The 20,089-nt window shown below is 41.7% G+C and overlaps 2 protein-coding genes across 5 annotated transcripts in view; one reads left to right on the top strand and one right to left on the bottom strand.

Annotated features, from left to right (window-relative positions):
• The window catches only part of LOC124115540 (porphobilinogen deaminase-like), a 96,504-nt gene extending 81,777 nt beyond the window's left edge, over positions 1-14,727 (bottom strand). For 2 of the 4 annotated variants that reach the window (XM_048386226.1, XM_048386227.1), the window contains exon 1: positions 14,464-14,725. The gene's annotated coding sequence lies outside the window, so the exon portion shown is untranslated. Of the gene's footprint in view, positions 1-14,463 lie in introns of all 4 variants that reach the window. The other 2 variants (XM_046476565.2, XM_046476567.2) reach the window with 2 other exon arrangements.
• On the top strand, positions 1,034-19,266 carry LOC124115541 (muscle LIM protein Mlp84B-like). Its single transcript, XM_046476568.1, has 6 exons — positions 1,034-1,187; positions 12,264-12,393; positions 12,726-12,900; positions 13,194-13,299; positions 17,298-17,391; positions 18,602-19,266. Exons 2-6 carry the CDS (start codon positions 12,279-12,281, stop codon positions 18,676-18,678), a joined length of 567 nt encoding a protein of 188 aa, XP_046332524.1. The 5' UTR covers positions 1,034-1,187; positions 12,264-12,278; the 3' UTR covers positions 18,679-19,266.
• The last annotated feature ends 823 nt before the right edge of the window (positions 19,267-20,089 follow it).

The raw sequence follows: 20,089 nt of genomic DNA, 5'->3' as shown, positions 1-20,089 counted from the left end.
TTGCCATCAATCATGTTGTCCATTTCAAGCAAGAATATGCTTGCTCCACTACTTTTAGAAACTATTTCTCCTTTACGCACTCAGTCATCACGGACAGACAAGAGCGCGTTTAGAACAGCGCGTTACTCACTTCCGTGAGATCGGGTTACACTTTCCATGTAAAGCTGGTTGGTGTCGGGTGCAACAATTCCATGCCGCCTGAGTAAGAGCAAATGCTCTGCCAACTTCAAACACGTTGTGCTGTTAACCCGTATCGGCGGTGCCCTGCAGATACTGACCACGAGATACACCTCACACACGATGCGTGTAAAACGTGTAAGAAAAGACCGGAAAATGAATGATAAATTGATGAGATGTCTTTTTATACACAACAATTATGGCTGTTAAAACGTAGAGCGAATATCTGAAAGGTACAAGGACATATATATCCTAAATACATCAGTCCGTCTTGGTAGTGGTTTACATGAATGTCGATGTGCTATCGTGATAGCAATACAAGGTATTCGCCATTAGGATATAAAATAAACCATCGTTTTCGTCGTGTGATTCATTTAAAACATCTACATATTTCAAAAGTGGTTTACAAAGGGAGTTAAGCGCAGTAAATGTAAATCGAACACGGAAGCGATGTTACGATATGTGTCGAGCTGAGACTCCAACATGCGCGTGTGTGTGTCTGCGTGTGTGGGCGCTCGCATGCGTTTCATTGAAACTTTAAAAAAGGAAATTGGAAGATGTGAAATTGATTACAAACGAAATGGGATAGGGACACAGTATGTCACAATGATATATGTTACACGTGATAACGCTTGACCAGACACAGCACAGGTGGACTCAGTGACAACACAGCTGCAAATTAGTTCCTAATCTAATCACCCCGAAAACTCTGGGCATACCAAACGTGCTGAGTAAGATTTCTATCGTACATCTAAGACTATGTGAAAGCGCACTACAACACATTCAGCCAATGTTTAGGGCGTGTGCAAAGTGACCATTCCGTCCCTATATGTCCACCGGCAGTAGGGAACTTAAAGAGAGGTGTGCAAAACTACATGAATATACACAGTTAAGTTCGTATCGTGTGCAAAATAAGCACATAGGCAAATTTCCACCACTATCTGCAACGGTTTGGTGCAGTTCACACCTGAAATCAGGCAGGTTTCCTTTAGTCGTCGTTTCAAGAAAAGGTAAGGCACCTCACCTCCAATTTGTATTATTGTCAGGACCTTTGCTTATAATGGTTATGTAATAATATTTGTATGATTTTAGTGGTTTCTTCCTGATATGTAGTTTGGTGATTTGTCCTTGTGCAAACTCATCATAGTATAAATATATCTACTATGCAAGCTGTCATTTTGATAAAGTCATAACAGTTTGTTCAATTCCGCCTGTGCAATACACGTATAATCAGGTGCCTAACACAAATGTCAACAGTATCTTAAATCTAAAGACACAAATTAAATATAAAGTTGAGAATGATACCCCTATATACTGTATATTATATATTATCATTATATTTTAAAATTATTACTTATGCAGTGCTATATGTTTATGAATAGTGTTACCAACCACAGAATAAAATGAAACAGTCTGCATATACAAATAATTAATTTCGATTTTCAACACAATTCCAAGGTTCATATACTTGTAAGTATATGTTTTGCAAAGTCTTCATTACCTGATAAAAACGGGTTAATTTGAATAATCACGTCTCTATAATATTAAGAACTCAAAAACGGGGTTGAAAAGAACGCCTAACCACAACACGGCCGGGTAAACAAAGGGTATATCGGAACAAGGAACTACCTCATACAGGAAGTGCGGCTTGACCGTCTTGTCAGCTGGGGAAATGTACATAACAGGTCGCGTATCCACTGGCATTTCTGGAAGCGGCACAGGAATTGGTAATATCGCGTGCAACACGAGACAGGAAGACGAATACCTTGTCTATTTCAGGCTCGAGAGAAACACCTTGTGATGCCAAGGTCGAGCAGTCTTCGCCCGCTGTGCTCAATAATACTGCCGTAAGACTCAAAATATAACCCAACTGATATAAAATATAGGAAGTACGTGCCACAGAAAAAACACTTGTGTTACTGTTAGAACTGATAACACGTGTTTATATTGTGTGATCTATGCGCTAAGAATAGTTGATACGGTTTATTGATGAGATATGGGAATCTCAGCTCGTTTGAGTAACAAAATACACTATCACTTGAAACATTAGAGTTATATATTTTTCTGTGTCCATCTGAACAAAGTTTGTGAAAAAAGGTTACTGTCGGAATGAATGGCGACCGCATGTAATGCCCCCAACCCACTCCCCCTCCTATTGGAGCCGGGGGCACGGATGGCCCAATCGTCTAAGGCGCCGCGATTCGCTGTGCAGAGTTGCGTCCTTTGGGCACGCCAGAAACCTATGTTTGTGGGTTCGAATCCCGGTTCGCCCCGATTATGTTTTGTCAGCACCATACCCGTGTTCGTGGGTTTCACCGAAGTGGTAAACGTCTGAGACCTGCATCACTTCGGGCTTTCCTCCCACATTAAGCTTACACGCCGCGATATAACTGGAATACTGTTAAAAGCGGTGTTAAACCCAACTCACTCACTCACTCCTATTTGGGCCTTGACACCCTACATCCTGTATCCTCACTGTGTTTCTCCTGAGACTGAATATCAGTACACGTCGCCGCTCTCTGTATCCAGAGAATGCTTGTGCACAGTCCTGTCGGATATATCTGTACGTCACCTGGAGGCATCAGCTTGATGTTCTATTGGGTGTCTCACACACAGACACCACTCAGTGTGCGAGCTTAGCCTCAATTTTGTAAATGATATCTTTTCCCGTAAAAACCAAGCCTCCTTCTCAAGTGCGACCTACAAACAGTAAATACAATTTGCTAGCAGATGACATATTCACTCTATAGTCTCTGTCAACTGGAGTTTTTAAACAGAGGTTTCCACTGAAACAACTTTTTTTGTACTTTTATAAGCTTTCCATGTTACAAAATTTATTCACTGGATATTAATGCTTTTCACCTGGATAATAAGGTTTATTCATTTCATGATGAGGATCATCTTTTTTAAAATTGTCCCAACTGTATGTATACCTGACAAGGACGACATGGGCTACCATTATGATACGATGTCTTACATTTTTCTCAGGAGGAATACCATTATTTATTCTTTTGTTTCTATTTTTTCTGACTTGTTGGATGGCATAAATGCACATATATTCACAAGATGCAAAATTCTACTAGCGTTTAAACTTCTATATAATATTAATGCATACACAAGCCTTATTGGTATAAATGTACTCTTGATATTTTCCACTTGAAAATTCATTAGTTATAGAGGTGCCAGAATTCCAATATGTTCATACCTTTCTTGACAAATCTCCAGTGGTGTCACTTGGAAGTTGCATCATGATAAATAGTTAGTAAGAGACTGGTATTCCAAGTGAGTTCCAAGAAAATAACAGTTGTAACACATGATTTAGCCATGACTGAGCATAAAAATGCAATAGCCAAGGTGTATTCCCAAAGTAATCGTCCACCACAACAGTAAAAGTAGTATACTGCTACAGCAGACGATAGGTTTGAGCCAATCATTTTACTGATAGAGGTCACATGACTAAAATCTTGACTACTTCCGGTGCTGTGAAGGGTTACTTTCCCTAATTAAAACTAACAAACCAATACATATTTGAGATTTAAGTTCTAATTTATTTAAGCGCAAATGTCTGTTCAGTGTGATAACACTGACAAACTATGTCCAGACAGCTTAAGACAGAAAGAACCAAATGTCAAACACCACGACCTGTAAACCATCAGTTTAGACCCCTGACACACAAATTAGTCCCTCAATGACATATCAGTCAACTCAAATTTAAACAAACGGTGTTAAACTGCCCTAAAGTAACATATCTGTCACTAGAATGTGATGCTATCACTAAGGTGCCAGATTTATTTATGTTTCTGGCCGCTCTGTGTGGGACTTCTTGGTCACTTCGAGGGGGAAACTGGGGACTGTCTTTTATCCAATTAAAAACATGTTTACAGTTGTAGCTCCTCCTATTTTAAATTGGATATAGTAAGCTTAGTGAACAGTGATTGCAGGAAACATAGGAATTGGCCCCTCCTCCCTTTAAGATAGATGGAACCCATATTTTTGTGAATGACTTCTACCCTGTGAGAGAATATTTTGAGATCACGTGACTCCAATAAACATGTTCTCACAGCCTCTACTGTGCATGGATGGGTTATATTTAGGTATTATTTTGATAAATTGACATATGTGGAAATGGGAAATATATGAAAACATTACATGTACATATAGGATTTGTAAAAAAAAGGTTTATATTAGGTAGGTGTAGAGCCCAGGATTTTTCACTTCCTGTGACAGGGGCTGTGACGTCACTATGGGGCCTTTAGCATTGAATCTATTTATAACCTGGGTGAAAGCGAGGCTTGGTTTTCATCTATAAGCGGTAACATAGGCTGAGCTCGCACACTGACTGTGCATGGCAGAAAGATGGGAATATACAACGGGAAACGGAACTGCAAGGTCACAGTGCCCTCACACGTCCGTGGTTTCACAAGTCTATTTCGAAATCTCGAAGTGATGAGTCGTCAATTTCTCTTTCATGAGAAACGCGTGCCATCATTCCCCAGCCCCAACTATTCAGTAAAGAACAAGTATCAGTTTCAAACGATTCACACTAATGACGTATGTGGCAAGTCTGCTGTATCAATTACCACATGAATACATAGTGAATTTCTGGCTTTCTGTTACCCCCAACGTAATATACGCCAGCTGCTGGAGTGATGTTGTTTACACTATCAGTGAGTTCCCCAACGTTGGTGAAGCATTTGGATTAGTGACAAAGACCGTTTCCTTTTTCAGAGGAGAGATAGTCGGTTCCGAGTGCATCGGGGATTGACTGGGCGTTACGCCGGAAGAAACGGAGAGATTAGGTATAGGGGTGAATTAGTGGATTGGCTGTAACGCCATAGTCACAGATGGATCTCCTGAAAACCACATATGCCTTTTCTTTTTGGGGAGTATAAATTTCATACACCAGAATGTTGCCACTTTGGATACCTAAGCATTTAAAGTGACGCAAGTGTTTCTGCGACAGAATGTGACGTAAAATTGTTATTCACTCAGTTAAACTGACACAAGCTAATCAATGGGGGTATTAGGCAAGGACAATTAAAATGCCATTACTCGAAGCAAATGTATTACTATTTCGCTGATTTGATACTAAGAAAGTTCAGTGCCCTGCTGTGGAGGAATGTCACATCTTCAATCAGATATGTACCATATTGGAGAAAAGGGTCCGACTTAAAAATGACCGCCTTTTACGCTCAGTGTCGTGTATTTGATATGCCAAGTGCAAGTGTCTGATATGCCGGACTTTCTCTGCAGAGGTGCTAAGTGTGCTCGTTGCGGGGTACTATTAGAATATTTACCGTGAAAAAACCTGGCGGGCGGCCATGCTTCGATTACATTGAGTGCTGGCCAAAGGAGACTAAATGCAAGTAGTGTATGATCACTGCAACTTTTTCAAATGGTCATCATCATAATTAAATGTTGTACAATACATTGATCATGGAAATAAAAACAAATAGCAAATACAACAGAATAACGAACATTGTGTCACAAATATATTTTATTCAACACAAACTGAGACTGTTTTACTCATCCAGTTTATTACTCACATAGTATTTGAAACCAGCTTCAAAATCACCACCATGTATTGTCATGAAGGCTGTTGTTCTGTGGGTGTACTACCATTCCCTGACACAGTTCCCATACAACTGTTTTTTCCCCAAGGGTCGCGTGAGTGAAATCGGACGCTAAAATGTTCACACATCTCCCCTTTCACTAGATATCTCAAATGTTACGGCAGACCATCTAATATTTGAAACGAATGATGACAGTTGTGCTAACAAATTTATGTCAACCTGGACCTAACACTGGCAGGCACATTTTCAGTTCATGACAGCGACATGCTGCGTAGGTGCGGAATGGCCGTATGCAGTTTTCTTGACAGCAAGGGTATTACATCATATACATTACACCGACCTCTGACACCATTAAGCGACATATCGTAAGTACATACATGTACCATTTAAGGAAATACGACAGTATCATTACACCGAGAATGTCAGGTGCCGGAACATGATTGAAGCAATACACAAATGAGAGAAAAGTATTTGGTATGAAGACATCAATGAAAGTCAGGGTCTCAGAATACTTTGTTACACATGCGTAAAGACCCTTTCTCAAACATTCCATGTCTGTTGTTTACGAGGTGTCTTGAATACTTCTATCTATGACTTACATTTGAACACACTGAGGGTGAATGAGCTAGTGAGTGAGTTGGGTTTCACTCCGCTTTTAACATTATTCCAGTTATGTCAGCTTGATGTGGGAGGAGGGCCAACCCAACGAGCACGGGTATGGTGCTGACAAAATATAGAAACGTAACCGGGATTCGAACCCACAATCAGAAGTTTCGGACGCAAGTCTGCACAGCTAAATTAGGCGCATTAGACAACTGGATCAGCCGTTCCCCTGAACACATTCAGTATTTGTACTGAACAACAAAAGTTCCTGTGACATTGAATAAGATTTAATGCAAAGTTATGTTTTTTTAACAAATCTGAAACAATTTCGGTTTGCATCAGATAAAAGACTCATGTAAATGTTCAAATGGTTTAATTTGCCATACAGACTTCAGAAAATGCATGATTTCATAAAAAAAACCATGAACATGCCAAAATGTCAATTCACAAATCAATAGCGTGTATGTCCACCTCTGGTTGCGATGCAAGCAACACATCTCTTCGTCTCATGGAATGGACCAGGCGTCGCACAAAGTCCTGTGGGATATCTGTCCATATCTGCTGGAGCATGTTTCGAAGTTCCTGGAGTGTCTGTGGAACACGTGGTTGACGTCGAAGGCGCCGATCCATCTCATCCCACATGTGCTCGATTGGTGAGAGATCAGGGGAGCGAGCCGACCAGGAGATGACATTCACGTTGTTTTGTTGAAGAGATCCTGAACAAGTCGAGCAATATGACGCCGGGCGTTGTCATGTTGAAAGGTAATGCCTGGGCCATGACGACGCACAAACGGTAGAACAACAGGGCCGATGATCTCGTCGCGGTAGCGCTGTCCATTGAGTTTTCCCTCTACCACTATCAAACGGGTCCTCTGTCTTGCTGTAATCCCACCCCATACCATAACGCTGCCGCCCCCGAACCGATCTTCTTCCATGACACAATGATTGACGTAACGTTCACCTCGACGTCGGTACACTCGAATCCGTCCATCGTTGTGGCTGAGGTGAAAACGAGACTCGTCAGTGAATAGAACTTGTCCCCACTGCATGGCCGTCCAGCGTAGACGTTGTCTGCACCACTGTAGACGTGATTGCCGGTGGTTACCCGTCACAATGGGACGTCTGGCGGGTCTTCTGGCGACAATCCCTGCACATCTGAGGCGACGACGTATGGTTTGTGAAGATATTCGTCGAAGGCCAGGGATGCTTCTTGCAGTCACTGTTGCTGGCTGGAATCGATTTCTTAGGTTTGTTGTTCGAATCCAGTTGTCTTGTCGGTTATTGGTTACGCTTGGCCTGCCACTCCGAGGATGGTCTCTGACTGCATTCGTCTGTTGCCAACGTTGCCATAAACACCAAATGGTGTTTCTGTGGACGTTAAATTGTCTTGCAACATCACGTTGACACGATCCTGCTTCAAGCATACCAATGGCTCGCAGACGCTCATTTTTGGACAGGCGTGGCATTTCGTAATGTTGAATAATCGCGTAATTTTGTTGTTTTTCTGGGTGGTTGTTGTCAGCACGATGCTAAACAATGCATATGGAATACCGTTAACGCACACCGTTTTTATACCCATTCTTGGGTAGTGAAATGCATGGGGCTTGCATAAAAGTCTACTTTTGCATGGAATGCATGCTTTTCTGTAGAAGTTGCGTTTTTGTGACTTGATTCCATACATGTACTACAATATTGAAAACCAAACTTTACTTGTTTGAAAAATACACTTAAATATTGGTGTCACAGGAACTTTTGTTGTTGAGTATATATGCACTGGTAGTCTGGTCTGTCGGCGCAATCAAAGCAATGCCTGCCCACACAAGGACATGCAGTGCACCATGGTATAACAAGGCGGGAGTTTAGGCCAGAATAACGTGACCATTAGACCAGCCTGTACGCTTAGGTCTTGCACCCACACAAGGACACGCTGTACACCATGGTATAACAAGGCGGGAGTTTAGGCCAGAATAACGTGACCATTAGACCAGCCTGTACGCTTAGGTCTTGCACCCACACAAGGACACGCCGTAAACCATGGTATAACAAGGCGGGAGTTTAGGCCAGAATAACGTGACCATTAGACCAGCCTGTACGCTTAGGTCTTGCACCCACACAAGGACACGCTGTACACCATGGTATAACAAGGCGGGAGTTTAGGCCACAATAACGTGACCATTAAATCAGCCTGTACGCTTAGGTCTTGCACCCACACAAGGACACGCTGTACACCATGGTATAACAAGGCGGGAGTTTAGGCAAGAATAACGTGACCATTAGATCAGCCTGTACGCTTAGGTCTTGCACCCACACAAGGACACGCTGTACACCATGGTATAACAAGGCGGGAGTTTAGGCCACAATAACGTGACCATTAAATCAGCCTGTACGCTTAGGTCTTGCTCCCACACACGGACACGCTGTGCACCATGGTATAACAAGGCGGGAGTTAAGGCCACAATAACGTGACCATTAGACCAGCCTGTACGCTTAGGTCTTGCACCCACACAAGGACACGCTGTACACCATGGTATAACAAGGCGGGAGTTTAGGCCACAATAACGTGACCATTAGACCAGCCTGTACGCTTAGGTCTTGCACCCACACAAGGATACGCTGTACACCATGGTATAACAAGGCGGGAGTTTAGGCCACAATAACGTGACCATTAGACCAGCCTGTACGCTTAGGTCTTGCACCCAAACAAGGACACGCTGTACACCATGGTAAAACAAGGCGGGAGTTTAGGCCAGAATAACGTGACCATTAGACAAGCCTGTACGCTTAGGTCTTGCACCCACACAAGGACACGCTATACACCATGGTATAACAAGGCGGGAGTTTAGGCCAGAATAACGTGACCATTAAATCAGCCTGAACGCTTAGGTCTTGCACCCACACAAGGACACGCTGTACACCATGGTATAACAAGGCGGGAGTTTAGGCAAGAATAACGTGACCATTAGATCAGCCTGTACGCTGCACCGCTTCTTCTAATCCTGTTTCTGCGATTTCATTATGTCAAACTCAGTGTGCGGTACATGCATGTGTGCCAAAACCTGACCGTCATGTCCCTTCGCTAAAGAAATAAAATGTCCCCGTTCTGATATGGTATGTAGAGGTTGAAACGCTACTTAATGAATACTTGCAAAGGAATGCACCAAACTTGGTAGACATCGAGTCCTGCTAATAGGCTAGAAGACACAGTACACAACACAGAACACAATCTAGATTAAAGGTCTCATTCAAAAGAAACCAGTAATCGTTGTACAGTACCAAGCTGTTTTATAAATGGCATTTATCTTCAAGAAACAAGTTCTGCTTGCTGGAACACGGAAGAGATCGGGGATCGAAGGTAACACATCTTCCTCTTCCCAGTCCAGCTGTAGCATCCGACGAGCTTAGATTTACTGTAGAGGGATAAACAAGGAACCGTCTATTTCTGGCTCGTCTTGTCTATTTGGTGAATTGGCACACTTCCAGGAACTTTCACTACGCGTTGCGTGTTTGCCGACCCGTTTATTTGGCATATATCCCAGTCAGTTGGTAGACGGGGAGTCTAACTGAAACCATATTATTTTCCCTTCCGCCCATCCCTTTCTGTTATGAAAAACATGAAAGCCCGAAATGAAGCAAGTCTAGATTTTTGTACTGTACTGATCAGTGGCTTACATTGACTTGAACTCAATACCCAGGGGTAGATGGTAATAATGTACTGATCAGGGGCTTACATTGACTTGAACTCAATACCCAGGGGTAGATGGTAATAATGTATTGATCAGGGGCTTACATTGACTTGAACTCAATACCCAGGGGTAGATGGTAATAATTTACTGATCAGGGGCTTACATTGACTGGAACTCAATACCCAGGGGTAGATGGTAATAATGTACTGAATAGGGGCTTACATTGACTTGAACTCAATACCCAGGGGTAGATGGTAATAATGTACTGATTAGGGGCTAACGTTTAATTGAACTCAATACCCAGGGGTAGATGGTAATAATTTACTGATCAGGGGCTAACATTGACTTGAACTCAATACCCAGGGGTAGAGGGTAATAATGTACTGATCAGGGGCTTACATTGACTTGAACTCAATATCCAGGGGTAGATGGTAATAATGTACTGATCAGGGGCTAACATTGACTTGAACTCAATATCCAGGGGTAGATGGTAATAATGTACTGATCAGGGGCTAACATTGACTTGAACTCAATACCCAGGGGTAGATGGTAATAATGTACTGATCAGGGGCGTACCTTGACTTGAACTCAGTACCCAGGGGTTGATGGTAATAATGTACCGATCAGGGGCGTACCTTGACTTGAACTCAATACCCAGGGGTAGATGGTAATAATGTACTGATCAGGGTCGTACCTTGACTTGAACTCAATACCGAGGGGTAGAGGGTAATAATGTACTGGTCAGGGGCTTACATTGACTTGAACTCAATACCCAGGGGTAGAGGGTAATAATGTACTGATCAGGGGCTTACATTGACTTGAACTCAATACCCAGGGGTAGATGGTAATAATGTACTGATTAGGGGCTAACGTTTAATTGAACTCAATACCCAGGGGTAGATGGTAATAATTTACTGATCAGGGGCTAACATTGACTTGAACTCAATACCCAGGGGTAGAGGGTAATAATGTACTGATCAGGGGCTTACATTGACTTGAACTCAATACCCAGGGGTAGATGGTAATAATGTACTGATCAGGGGCTTACATTGACTTGAACTCAATACCCAGGGGTAGATGGTAATAATGTACTAATCAGGGGCTAACATTGACTTGAACTCAATACCCAGGGGTAGATGGTAATAATTTACTGATCAGGGGCTAACATTGACTTGAACTCAATACCCAGGGGTAGATGGTAATAATTTACTGATCAGGGGCTAACATTGACTTGAACTCAATACCCAGGGGTAGATGGTAATAATGTACTGATCAGGGGCGTACCTTGACTTGAACTCAACACCCAGGGGTAGATGGTAATAATGTACTGATCAGGGACTTACATTGACTTGAACTCAATACCCAGGGGTAGATGGTAATAATGTACTGATCAGGGGCTTACATTGACTTGAACTCAATACCCAGGGGTAGATGGTAATAATGTACTAATCAGGGGCTAACATTGACTTGAACTCAATACCCAGGGGTAGATGGTAATAATTTACTGATCAGGGGCTAACATTGACTTGAACTCAATACCCAGGGGTAGATGGTAATAATTTACTGATCAGGGGCTAACATTGACTTGAACTCAATACCCAGGGGTAGATGGTAATAATGTACTGATCAGGGGCGTACCTTGACTTGAACTCAACACCCAGGGGTAGATGGTAATAATGTACTGATCAGGGACTTACATTGACTTGAACTCAATACCCAGGGGTAGATGGTAATAATGTACTGATCAGGGGCTTACATTGACTTGAACTCAACACCCAGGGGTAGATGGTAATAATGTACTGATCAGGGACTTACATTGACTTGAACTCAATACCCAGGGGTAGATGGTAATAATGTACTGATCAGGGGCGTACCTTGACATCAGTCATATTGTCTCAATAAAAGCTGTGGGCCCACAGACGAGTGTTTATTCTTAACAACCACTACAGCTCAAATTCAGGTGAATGAAGGAGTAAGGATATACAATTAACGTTATGATCCTCACAATAAAGAAGTTACCACTTCTGAATGACAATCAAAGATATTAAAACGGTTTGGTGACAGAAATAACAAAAAGAGTACTGTTGATTCCTTCACATTTTCATCCATATTCTATAATGTGATTGGGGACATTTAAAAGCAAATATTAAGAAAATGTAGGTTTTAGGTCACGCAAACACATCCTTTGAATGAGGCCACCTGCAGTATTGTTTTCCTTTGCTTTCAGAGATAAACAACAATCATGCCTTTCGTACCAAAGGAAATGGCTAAGTGTCCAAAATGCGACAAGTCTGTTTATGCGGCAGAGGAGAGACTTGCCGGAGGTTTCAAGTGGCATAAAGTGTGCTTCAAATGCGGTAAGGGACACCTGACAAATATACCAATGTTATAGAGAGTATACATATGTCATCTTAATCATTAACTCTCATAACATTATCTAAAACATTTGCAAACATGGACAAAACTGAAATGATAATACTAACATCTAACGTGTGTGAATATACAAAAATAATAAACGTATATAAATCAAATAATGGTTTGCATTTAGACAGCAAACAACCACGAACATCCTGTAGGACGATGGCTGTTAAACGATGGGTGATGCCGTGTGTATGGGTAGTAAGAAAACATATTGTATAGATAGTGTATAGCTGTATCCTGGTGTATTTTATGACTGCTGTGTTTCTAGATACTTGCAACAAGGCCCTCGACAGCACAAATGCCAACTGCCATGAGGCTCATCTCTACTGCAGGTCATGCCACGGCAAACAGTTTGGACCCAAGGGATACGGTTTCGGCGGTGGCGCAGGCGCTCTGAGCACAGAGACAGGTGCCCAGTTTGGAGTTAAAACAGGCGAAATGAGGTAAAGACGTCGATAATCTAGACGTCCTGTTCCGAGTACGTATCTTGTCTGTTGGTGTATTATGATAACATATTTTTAACAGTTTGGAAATAGTGATTTGCAAAATTTACCAATATCAACCAACCACCTACATGTATCCTCTGATTTTAGAGCAATAACTTGGAACCGCGTTAAGGTAACGACCACCTATCTCTGCACTATGTATCTGGCACCCAACTTCACATTCTCCAGTGGAATACAGTAAACCATGTTCGTGTTATAACCGTAGTTTACTTAAATGTCGACTATTTCAGCAATAAACCAACTCAAGCAGTTGTTGGAAGTACAGGCACGGGGCCCAAATGCCCACGTTGTGGCAAATCTGTCTACGATGCCGAGAGAGCCATCGGTGTCAACATCGTAAGTAGTTTCTGCAACAGGTTTCCAAAGTTTTCTGCTTTCGTAGCTTCTTTTGATAAATCATTCGAAAAAGCAATAGTGTTCTACTTTCTCTCACATACAACAAAGGCAATGACTAATCGTGCACCAACTGTTGATTAAATCAGGTACTTTAGGAGCTAAAGCACATCACATACATATGATATTGTTTCCATATTCCTAAACGTGACAAATTTCGACCAATAACAATCATAAACAAGCTTTCACATCATGGTTCAAGACGAACACAGGCAGCCCAGTCTTATACTGCCTAATAAGACTTCTGACGGCTTATACGACCGAGAGTTATTAACGCAGTTGCTTACATACATAAGATGATCACTAGGTATGATCTTGCATACATTGCATCGTCATTCACAAAAATAACTTCTTGTTGCCCGACACGTAAAACAAGAGGGAAACATCTCCATTTAGAGAAAATACCCTGGGACCATGTTCCTTCAACATCTGCAAACAACAACTACCGGTGGGATTACAGTACACATGTGACCTATCGCAGACATACAGTATGCACGTCCACAAGATTCAAGTAGTATTATGATGCTGCCTCTGTAGTCAACACATACACAGTGATACACATTATCATGGACGAAAATATACCTAAACAAGTGTACATACAGCTGTACTACAACGTAATCCCATCATAATCAGGAGATAAGCATACTGTGTTTTCAATGTAGAGCTATGTTACCTGAAGAATTAACCGCGCAAAATTGAATTTGGAACCGAACGAGCAGCGTGTGGTTTCAAATGTTAAATTTAGCGCGAAAGTAAATAACCGCTCACTGCCCCAAGGCATCTTGTGTTGGTCTGTAATGGCAGAAACTAGTTGGCGATTTTGTCTGATTGTAATAAACACGATACTGATCCATCCTGAGATTGTCAACCCCGAAACACCAAATATACTCATTTATTTAAACATTACACGTTATGATTCCATCCTGGCTCTACAGCCAACACACGCGCGGGTGTGCACACATATACCTTGAACATGTGCACTGTTATACACAACCGCCAACCTACTGGTCATGCATATATAAACACTATATAGGTGGAAGAAATATAAAGAAACTCATGATAGTACAAATCCACAATTCTTCCCAACTCAACAGTCCATGTACATACCTGCGTATGCTCACATCAGATGACCATCACACGACCCTACCATGAGCTGCTCACTACAAGACACTTGAACTCCACTGCTCTGTTGCGACTCGCGTATTCTCATAGCTCGCCAGGCATATTAGTTGACAAAGTATCCATTCCCTTACTTGTGGTATGAACTATTATTACGACACAACAGGGGTCACAAATCGCTAAATACCAAACAGAAATACTACTGTGCCCCGAGCACTGCATTCCTCCATGTGTTTCAAGTCTCCAGCAATGCTAACAGACGGAACTATCAGGTTACTCACTTCTCCCCATCCCACAGATAATGCGCCTCCCCTTCAGCGCCAGGGTTGCAAACTCTAGAATAAAAGCGCTCACTTTTTGGCCTTGTAACAAGAAGCAAATGAATCCCCCTCATGAGACCCCCATTAGCATGGAGAGGTTGGAACAAGTGATCCTCGAGTAGTCTGCTCTCTCGCTCGTTAGTCTAGGAATCCGCTCCAACACCTGTAATAGTACCCGAGAGAGAGCCGCGATGGGGTCAGACAATCAAGCCCCACAAGACCCTACATCACCTTCATAAATCCTCTTCAGACCGAGGTGGCCTATTACCCCTCGTGCAAATTTCTCATGGGTGTGTGACTGAAAGGTTGATGTCACTCTACTGTCTGATCCTTTCCCTACCTGTACGCGTGCCTGTAATAATTTAATACCCACAACTTGAGGTAATAACAGGCCGGTAACCCATTCGCTTCCTGTTTCGACAGTGAAGAGCTGACATGTTGACATGGTGTGCGCATGCGCTGGATTGCTATAGTCTGCTTTTGCAGGTGTTTTCTACCAGCTGTGTGCAGTACTCTCTCTGCCACTACTGACTTCGGAAGTCCATAGCGGAGAACACACACGCAGTTTTGCGAACTTGCACTATGTAAGCTTTTTAATTTCATTGAAAACTGTTCTTCCATCGACACAAACACATATGACGTACGAATAATGCTATATTTGTTTTTCTTGTTATTGTAATGTTTTTCTTGTTATTGTAAATAAGTATCAACATCAAGATTATCGATCGCCCAAACCCAAACGAACTATTGCCGTGGACATAGAAACGGAGAGTAGCTCAACTACAGTTCAATATCTCTTTATGAAACGTTCACACACAAACAAAGAATGCTCTGTACTGGTGCCTCTGGTAATTAAGAAAGTGTTCTGAATATATAGTTTATGCGTTTCGATGGCAACGAGATGGACGAATGATTCAATATTTCAAAATAAACTTTGTAAGATAGATTATCAGTAGTAAAGTTTTAAAATTACCCTTGATCGTAAACATTACTTTCCAATGGCCACTCCGTTGAAAAACTTAAATATAAATAGAAAGAGCTTATTAAAAATACTTTCAAGGAAATATGGGTCAGTTTTAACTAACAATCTGTTGGAAGCACAACTTCCTGTCACGACCTTGTAAAGGTCAAGCTGACATATTACCCAAGATATAACAAATGGTGTATTTTGCCATCTTCCCGTTCGATTATGATTGCATCATCTCATTCTCAGTACATCACGGTCTTTCAAGGATAAACAGTCATGTTCTAGAGCTAAATTACCTTGGATAAGTGTATTTTTGTAACCTTCAGATGACTCAGTTTTATCAAATATTATAACCCCATTTTAAAAATACTGCGACATTGGTGATCAGAGTATGCTTGAAATGCATAACCTATTTATACACAGATCCAGCTCAAAACATTAAATATTCTCTGTGTTTCCCGAAAACGTTATTGTGCACATATTGTACATGCAAAGAAGACACTGCTATACATTCAGTACCTCAGTATAATACTGCTTCAGCTATCAATCCATTAAAAAGTACGACCCGAAGAGTGCTTAAAAGACTGTCAATGAAACTAGGAAATAGTCTATGTTAACTCACAGCTGGGTGCATCTACATTGCAAGCAAGCAAAACTGCGTGTGTGTTTTCCACTATGGACTTCCGATGTCAGTAGTGGCAGAGAGAGTACTGCACACAGCTGGTAGAAAACACCTGCAGCAACAGACTAACAGAAATCTAGAGCATGCGCACACCATTATATCAAACACAAAGTCAATCGCCCCATATCTTTTCTAAAAAGATAGATGCAATCGCAATCAACCTTTCACCGCAATGTCAACTTCCCTTGCTCTTATTTGTACAATATCTACGTTTATAAAAACTTATATGACCAATATCATGCTATCATACTTTGCTTTAGCGTCCAAACTCTCAGTTGTCTGCTGACAGTATATCCCTCGATCTGGTTTGCTGTGGCATAGTGTCGCCTCCCGTGTGAAGTCGGACCTCTCTGTCAGTGGACACGAAATTACGATATATATATATATATATATATATATATATATATATATATATATATATATATATATATTATCAAAAAGCGATTTTAACTGCAGTAATAGGCTATCACTTCCACGGACTACAGCTATAAAGAGTGTTTTACTCACCAGAACATGATTACATGTCTTGCCTTATGCAGTCACGTTACAGGAAACAACACTCACGGACAGATGTGGATGAATCAAAATGTGTCATGTTATGATGTCCCTGGCTCTTCTAAATGTTGCTTATTTAACATTTGATCAGTCGACGGCACAAGACGATACATTATATGTTCCATACATAGATCGTTTTATACATTCCATAAAGTAAATCTAATTCCCTAATGTGCCTCCTGTCAATGCGCTTCTAAGAAAAGAAAAGAAAAGATATACATTTAGACACATAACAGAGTTTTATAAGGAACACCTTTGATATTGTCATGGAAAGGTCATGTAATGTGTTGTATATCAGCCATGGCACAAGTCCTGTTTCCGCTGCCAAGACTGCAAGAAAGCCGTGGACTCTACCACAATGGCCATGCACGAGATGGACCTCTTTTGTAAAGGTATGTGTTGAAATGTAGAGAAATAAAATTACTTGAAAATAATGATATGGCTATACTAAACAAGATTTCTTCCGCAATACCATCGGGATGCAGTGCCTCATATTCAATTGACCTCAATAAACTGAGTTGCTTTTATTCGTGATTATGATTATGAGCCTGAGGTGTACACTTTAAAAACGGTTCTGGCCTTTTGGTCTGTTATTAAACGGAAAATATTGCCGTGTGTGGGTGGATGGGGGGAGGGGGGGGGGGGTGTCTCTTCATCTAACACAAAGGGGCCTAACGAATATAGTATGAAGAACTACGCTGTACAAAGCATAGACACCCAATACATTGTGTAACAACTGTATCATATCTCTGTACTTGACTTCACACCGACATGACCACTTGCACACAACATAGGGATGAACGGACAGATATCTTAAGCTTACTGTCGTAACACCATGTGTACACATATACAATTCCTTGACGCCTGGGTAATTGATATATTATTGTAGGTTTAGTCAGGGCATGGTATTAATGACGCTGGAGACTACATTGCTGGGGATTGTTTCCAATAAGAATTGTTCCATAGAAGACCTTCATATGTCGAATGTTGGAAAGTATAGAAGAACATGTTCATGTACTCCGGTAATGTGCTAGGTATCCCTGGAACACACCCGGCAATAGCAACAGCCAGCATGCTCTTATTTCACACATTAACATGTATCAGAAGCACACAAGTGCAACTCATACTCCAACATTTTCTTTAGGAATTGAAAATGTCGTGATGTTTACGTTGGCTAAAGATGTTCTCTACGAGCTTTCTTAAGAATGTGTTTCAATATGGTATGCATGTTAACAGATAGTATGCATTTCCTTTCTTCCCTGTTGAACACTAACCTGAACTTAACGGGATCGGTGGTCAGGCTCGCTGACTTGGTTGGTGCATGTCATCGTATCCCAAATGCTTGGATCGATGCTTATGATATCAATCACTGGATTGTCTGGTCCAGACGCGATTATTTACAGACCGCCGTCATATAGCTGGAATATTGCTGAGTGCGGCGTTAAACAACAAACAAAAAACTAACCTGAACTCCTTGGCGTTACACGTAGTGGTATGGCTGCCCAATAGAGTAGTGAGTTGCCGAAACGTGACTTTAGGGTAAGTAGATACAGATTCTTCTCCCTAGTCGTTGTAACAATTAATGTTGACTTCATTTTTCAGGATGCTACGGAAAGCGTCATGGTCCGAAGGGTTTCGGATTCGGAGGGGGCGCCGGTGCCCTGAGCATGGGTCAGTAACTTGGCAGTGGAGGCGACATAAGGGAGCTTCTATCTCCATGCTGCAGACAGTGCGATTTCCCATCGGGAATACAGTCCTCTCAGACCTGTCACCTGATCATCGGAAACAGTTCGATTCCACCATTGTGCTTTTCTACATGTTTCAAATGAGACTCATTATTGTTGGAGATATTCAAATCAAATCATGGCAGCGTTTTGGGACTCGGTAAGGAACACCAGACAGTCTTTTAAGGCAGTAGATATCGGCATAAGATCAGACGTTGACATATAACAAAAATGCTATTTTAATCGGAGGACGGATGAAGTTTCAATAATGCTATTCTCTCCGTCACATACCGTTCCTAATTATTCACTAATTATTAGACTGGTCAGAGAATTATTCCATTGATACAACCCACGACCTGCCACACTGTTGACCACCCGTGCCAGACTAGCCTCCTGATTCGCAAAACTGTTATAGATTAATCTTATGGTCCTGGTAAGGAAATCCGATTCCATTCTGACCCTTTTATGTAGTTCAACAATGTTCGGCTACCTTAGCAATCTTCATGCGTGTACATATTGCCGTTTATTAAACTGTTTAAAGTATATGCGTGTCGTTTTATTCCCGACATACATTGTGTATGACATGGACAGCGCCGAGGAGCAGACTGCTAGAAACCGTTCGTGCCCTATGGACCTCATGACCATAAAGAGCCGAGGAATAGTAAATAGTAACTTGGAAGTAACATACGGAATACAATTGCAAGATGCAGCCGATCGTGAACGCCGATGTTCTGTCATTATGGGTTTTACGAAGAATCAGTTCCGGTTTCAACACAGCGTGAATTGCATGCCACAAATTTGTCATCGTTATGTGCCTTTAGTTCGAACAACTTTAAAGTGATGAGAATGAGTGGCGTTCGTTAATACCTGCCTTATCTCTGACGCCGTGGCAAATCCAGGATATCCAGGTACACCGACACGCTCAGTCAGATCATCTGACGAGAGAGAGAGAGAGAGAGAGAGAGAGAGATGGGGTTTTTATGTGCGCTTTCATGTGACAAGGATGTGACGGGTGAATATGCTCAAGGGATTGTTGTTGTGTTTGCAGAGTACTCGTCATGCTCCGACACAAAACATAGCCAAGCAGCTAAACTCTTGTTTCAGGAGACAAGACAAGATAAACAAAACAAGACACACAAGACAAGAGAAGCCACAAAATACAAGACAAGATACACAAGAGAAGACACTCTAGACAAGACACAAAAGACAAAATAAGATAACACACACGAGACTTTAAGACACAAGTGTCACACATGAGATGAGAAGACAAATACAGTTAAGACAAGACACACAAGACAATACAATACACACACAAGACAAGACACACGTGTCACACAAGAGACGACAAGACGAGACAAGTAATAGC

The sequence above is a fragment of the Haliotis rufescens genome, unplaced genomic scaffold (assembly GCF_023055435.1).
Source record: "Haliotis rufescens isolate VD_foot unplaced genomic scaffold, xgHalRufe1.0.p SCAF_6, whole genome shotgun sequence".
NCBI lineage: Eukaryota > Metazoa > Mollusca > Gastropoda > Lepetellida > Haliotidae > Haliotis > Haliotis rufescens.
Note: the sequence above shows the minus strand (reverse complement) of the source record. Positions and strands in the feature narration are given on the sequence as shown.

Excerpts from the sequence above, each read along its gene's own strand:
- LOC124115541 (XM_046476568.1), top strand. The coding sequence starts at position 12,279 with ATGCCTTTCGTACCAAAGGAAATGGCTAAGTGTCCAAAATGCGACAAG. Across the intron at positions 12,901-13,193 it reads GTTAAAACAGGCGAAATGAG|CAATAAACCAACTCAAGCAG; the intron begins GTAAAGACGTCG and ends CGACTATTTCAG. Across the intron at positions 17,392-18,601 it reads GATGGACCTCTTTTGTAAAG|GATGCTACGGAAAGCGTCAT; the intron begins GTATGTGTTGAA and ends TTCATTTTTCAG.